Raw genomic sequence first — 5,080 nt, 5'->3', positions numbered from 1 at the left:
ACAAACCCATGCCTCCTAGCATTTGGCTACCGTAAGCACCACCCCTTGCTCCTGCTGTAGAATTCAAGAAGAGTTCTACATATCTGTGTTGCATATTTGCTTTGTCTTTTGACATAGCTGCCACAGCATCTTCAAGAGTTGCAAACTCGACATCTGCTTCACCAGTTACTCTGCCATCGGGACCAATTTCAATATGTACTCTCACAGGGTTGAGTGGTGAAAAAAACTAAATATAAGGTATTTCAGAGAATCAAGTCAAATATTGTTACAGGAAACAAAACTTTAACATGCTGCTTCACTTAAGTAGAATAAGAACCATGTTTTAAAAAATAAATAAATAAATAAATAAATAAATAAATAAATAAAAGAACCATGTTTTTACTGTTATACTGAGATATACAACTTATGAATTTATCCTACACTTACATTATAAATGTCATTCTCAGTAGCTCTGTAAGGTAATCCCCGCATGTGTACACAGTGTCCTCTTGTGCTCTGGAAAGTAGAGCCACCATCCCCGTATCTGTGATCTGACATTCCTGAAAAACAATAATTGAGGTCTAAATGAACAAGAGTTAAGTATCCCTCAGATGAGAAATTCAATTCTTACCTTACCTCTTCCAAATCTATCTGACCCAAATCCATAGCCATCATTATAGCCATTATAATCATCATAGCCTCCATAACCTGAAAGGCAAGAAGTACAATCACTAAATAAGTCACATCAAGAACAGACCTCGTGACACCTGCGCAACACACATACCTCCACCGTACGCACCACGCCTCATCCTTTCAAAGCCAGCTCCTCTTCCAATGCTGTTATACCCTCTGCCAGCCCCAGGTCTGTCATAGGGACCTGGCCGCTGCATGGCCATAAGTTTTCGTGGTGGATCATAGTGAGTTCTAACTTCAGCTCGACTGCTCTTAAAGATTTCGATATACCTAAAGCATTGTTCAAGAGGAAAGGGAGTGGGGAAGGGAGAGAAAACATTAGTTCATTTCATACAGGTATTCAGTTACACAGAAAACAATGTAGTCATAGCCATGAAACTGACTAATATTTAAAGCCAGATTTCTTATATTTGTACAGGCAATGACCAGAAATTCACTCAATTTTAAGATTTAATGTAAACTTTATAGAAAAAAAATTCACTCCTCTGAGGCAGAGTGCCCAACCTTAGGGGTAGAGAGGAGTACTGTAAATAAATGTCTTAGGAGGGAAAGAATTCCACTCAACTTTCAACATTTCATGTCTTAAATCCATTGGCATTATGTATAGCAAGTGAGCTAAAAAGCCAGCCTCCACCAACAGTCTAGCCCACACTACACGTTTCCTTCTGCCAATAAATACCCCAGCCTATGCTTTTAGTAGGAATCAGCATAGGTAAGCGCATGCTTCAATGAAAAATAGTCACAAGCAAAGAGAATAAAACCTTTTGTGACAATTTCTTGAAAGCTATGCTTATTAATACATATGCAGAAAACATTTATACAGCAAGAAAGTTTGTTGCATTTCAACTTTAAAAACAAGATCAGAAAGTATCACATTTTCTTATGGTAATATTAATTTACTAGGTGGAGTTATTACAGCTAAAGCCAGGTTTGCATTAACATTTTTAAAACCATAGTCTCTCAACTCCAGTGACTGGGGTTAATTAGGAATCCTACAAAATTGTGAAGTAGACCAAATTAACTGGGGACAATTTCAAAACCTATAATTTAATCTGAAAGCACTATGGGACTTTGACATAGGAGAAGTTTGAAAACTGGCAAAACATCAAGTAATTGGGACTAGGAATCAGATTTTCTTCCTCGATTCTAAGCAGAGAGAATATGGATTTAATTGTTTACCATAAGAAAAGTGACAAATCCAACCAACCATCCATCCCCACCTGTGCCCTATTCTTTCCTTGTGTTTCTTTAGAGCCTTTTCAGCTATTTCCTGTGAAGCAAACTGCACGAAGGCCTCCCCCGTACTCCTCCCCTGGAAGTCCACCGGCAATGTTATCCCATTTGGCACGATTTCCAACCCTTCAACCCAAGGACAAATAACCCCAGTAGGGGGGCAATATTAACATCACAAGCCCAGAAATGATTCTTCTTATAGCTTTAAATACACCAGAATTTTAACTTTAGGTGAACGGTATGCTTTCAACAAGTACTCTTTAAAAATTCATTGCAGTAATATGAAGTTCCATTATAACAAACTATTAATTCTTAACACACCCCATGACATGGTATGTAAGAAAAAACTTGCTGAACACAGGATGCATTAAGAATTCAACAATTAAGAATACTTATTTATCTATGCAACTTAATGTTGAAAATTATACAAGAACTTAACAAATTTTCAAGCATTAAAGACAACAGTTTTACTAAATTCAAGATACACCTTTTACCTCATTTCATATTGCAATGTTTTAAAGTTAGTGGAACTTCAGTTTTAAGAAATTACATATTTAAACATTTAATATACAAATTGAAACATTGTTTAGTCATATAATTGACAAACATACAATCTAAGCTTTCAACAAACAACTGATCTAACACAGCACAATCATGCACTCTTATGCTCTAATAGTAGTAAGATTCACTTCTGGAAATTCCGTCTATGAAAAATCCTTTCCGTGGAAACATTCCCAAGCTTACAAAAAGGACTTAAAGCACTTTCCTAGAAGATATGAAATTATGTTCATATTTAACGATGTTGACAGATAGCATTCAATTCTCACCAATTTAGACAAAAACAATAAAAACAGACTTGATTGCAAAAATTCTGGCAAAATATTAGGACTTGATATGTATCTAGTTAAGTCAAGATTTTAACACATACTACACTAAACCATGAAAGGATTTCTTGTTCTTAATTCCAGTTTATCACAACATGAATATTAAGCAACAGTATTTAAAATATATGCTCTAACATTCTGCTAAACATTCAAATACTTTAGGCCCAAACCAATTTCAAAACACTTTCTGTACTTCAGATACAAAGACTACATTCAACCCACACTTATCTTAGATTGACTTTCAGTAAGTTTAATTCCCTGGCTAAACCAATTGTTTCCGTAAGTTTTTTTTTTATAAACAGAATGAGATCATTAGAGAATTTCTGGTCCCATGACCCAGTGTCTCTTACAATATAGACACTTGCCATAAATTACAACAACCTAACATACTAATCTAATGTTAAGGGATCTTACCTTTAACTTGAAGTACTTAGCTGTACAGCAATGTGAGGAAAGTAGTTAAGTTGTTGAGGACAATCCTCAAAGATCTACTCTGAACTACAATACTAAATATAGGCAGTTAGCACTTTGGAAGTACTTAATTAATCCACCTTTAAGATGGGCTTAAATTATTTGAAGGTCTCCAGGAAAAAGAAAACATTAATTCATCTGCATATACTCACAACCTGTTTAAATATCTAAGCTACTCAACTTAAGGTCTATTCAATCACATGTTGCCAGAGGCTAGCCAAAACTCACTGCTCAGCAACAAACAGGACTACATACCTGAGAAGAACTGAACAATTTCTTCCTTGCTACATCCAAAGGGGAGTCCTCTAAGCCGTACAAAGCCATCATTGGCCGTGTCAGGACTATTTGGACCAGTATGCTTCAACACCCAATCCATTTCAACGTTGTTTGACTTGAATACTGAAAGAGGTGCTTAGAATTAGTCAACTTTGGAAAGTTAGAAAACCAAGTTCAGACTTCCTGGGTCTTTAGATAATCTAGGTAGAGCTGCCATAAACTCTTAGATGACCATTTCCATGCGGTCAAATACCTAAAATTCAGAAGGGGTAAGATAGATTTCTATTGGTTTAATGTTTTATTTACTGTTACTAGGGCAATGTAAATCAAACCTTCAACATATCTGTGTCCCATAGTTTCTCTGTCTTTTTTCAGGGCCAATTTGACTTCATCTTCTGATTCAAGTTCAACAAAAGCCTCGCCACTCGGTCTGCCTTCTCTGGTGTAGATGAAACGAATACCTTGAGCCCCATTTTGAATTTTGCAGTCTGGAAAGAAAACAACTATTAATACAGAATTTAAAACTAAAAACCACCTCTGGGTGATGAAATGCCTATACACACCCCCACTACAAAGCAGAGCATTTGCAAAGCCTTAAATGAGCAAGCTATTACTAACTCCTAGGGTGTCTCTTTCAGTAATTAAGCAATTCTCCTCTCATGACCAAACTTTCTTATTCCCTAAATATATTCCCAATTCATCAAGAAAATCCAATACTCAAAGCACTTTCTTAATGAAGTTATCTCCAAGTCCTCACTATTCAAGTGTCCATTAAACATCCTTTTTATAACTCCTCAGTAAACTTTTACGTCTGGACCTTGTGATTTTATGGCATTTTCTGAATAAACGTGATTTGGAGTTTTGATTTAGGGTATTTGACAGTTTTACCTTACTAGCAGCAACATTACAATTTCTTGCTCATATCCGAATTGCAGGACCAATACTCACCTGAAAGGGGATCAATGTTACCAAGCTAAAATGCTCCAAGTTGCACAGCTGAAGCCAAACCCAGTCTTGCCCACTGCAAGGTGGCTTCCAGTGTACTTGGTTCTTGTTTTACAGGTCGTTTTCCGTTACACACACTAAATTCAGATAGTAAGTCAGTACTACAATATCCTTCCAAAGCCTGTAAATTTCTCCCAAATATCTTTTAATCTCATCTTACACTAATAATGAGAACAAGGACATTTGGCAGACGTTATTCAGGAAACCTACATACTGGGGAAAAAACTACATAGGCAAGAAAACTTTCCTGGGCTTCAGTGTCCTCAACTGTAAAGTGAGCCAGATCAAGAACTATGAGAAAGAGCTCTTCAGTTACAAAATCTTGATTAGGAAAATTGTCTGAAATTAAGAAATGACATTTTATCTTTCCAAAGCAGAATGCCCCTTTTCAAATAAACGCCAAAACTGGAAAGGTGTTATATTTGTTCAGCTGCTGGGCAAAGTTCTCAAGGTTGAAAGGGAAACCCCATCTATCCCCATTTATCCTTTCTAAAAGACATCCACAGAATGCCTAGTACTTAATGAAAAAAAAAAAAAAA

At 36.2% G+C, this 5,080-nt stretch overlaps 1 protein-coding gene across 13 annotated transcripts in view; it reads right to left on the bottom strand.

The window, feature by feature from the left end:
• The window catches only part of HNRNPH1 (heterogeneous nuclear ribonucleoprotein H1), a 9,603-nt gene that overhangs the window by 3,710 nt on the left and 813 nt on the right, over positions 1-5,080 (bottom strand). For 9 of the 13 annotated variants that reach the window (XM_024765242.1, XM_024765209.1, XM_024765219.1 and 6 more), the window contains exons 3-9: positions 3,869-4,024; positions 3,516-3,659; positions 1,893-2,031; positions 764-942; positions 616-687; positions 427-560; positions 31-226 (exon numbers count right to left, since the gene is read on the bottom strand). In XM_024765242.1, the coding sequence (XP_024621010.1) occupies positions 31-226; positions 427-560; positions 616-687; positions 764-942; positions 1,893-2,031; positions 3,516-3,659; positions 3,869-4,024 (1,020 nt within the window). Of the gene's footprint in view, positions 1-30; positions 227-426; positions 561-615; positions 688-763; positions 943-1,892; positions 2,032-3,515; positions 3,660-3,868; positions 4,619-5,080 lie in introns of all 13 variants that reach the window. The other 4 variants (XM_024765178.1, XM_024765177.1, XM_024765190.1 and 1 more) reach the window with 4 other exon arrangements.

This window comes from Neophocaena asiaeorientalis, unplaced genomic scaffold (assembly GCF_003031525.2).
Source record: "Neophocaena asiaeorientalis asiaeorientalis breed wild unplaced genomic scaffold, Neophocaena_asiaeorientalis_V1.1 scaffold241, whole genome shotgun sequence".
Taxonomy (NCBI): domain Eukaryota; kingdom Metazoa; phylum Chordata; class Mammalia; order Artiodactyla; family Phocoenidae; genus Neophocaena; species Neophocaena asiaeorientalis.
The sequence above is the reverse complement of the archived record's forward strand: the minus strand, read 5'-3'. Positions and strand labels throughout refer to the sequence as shown.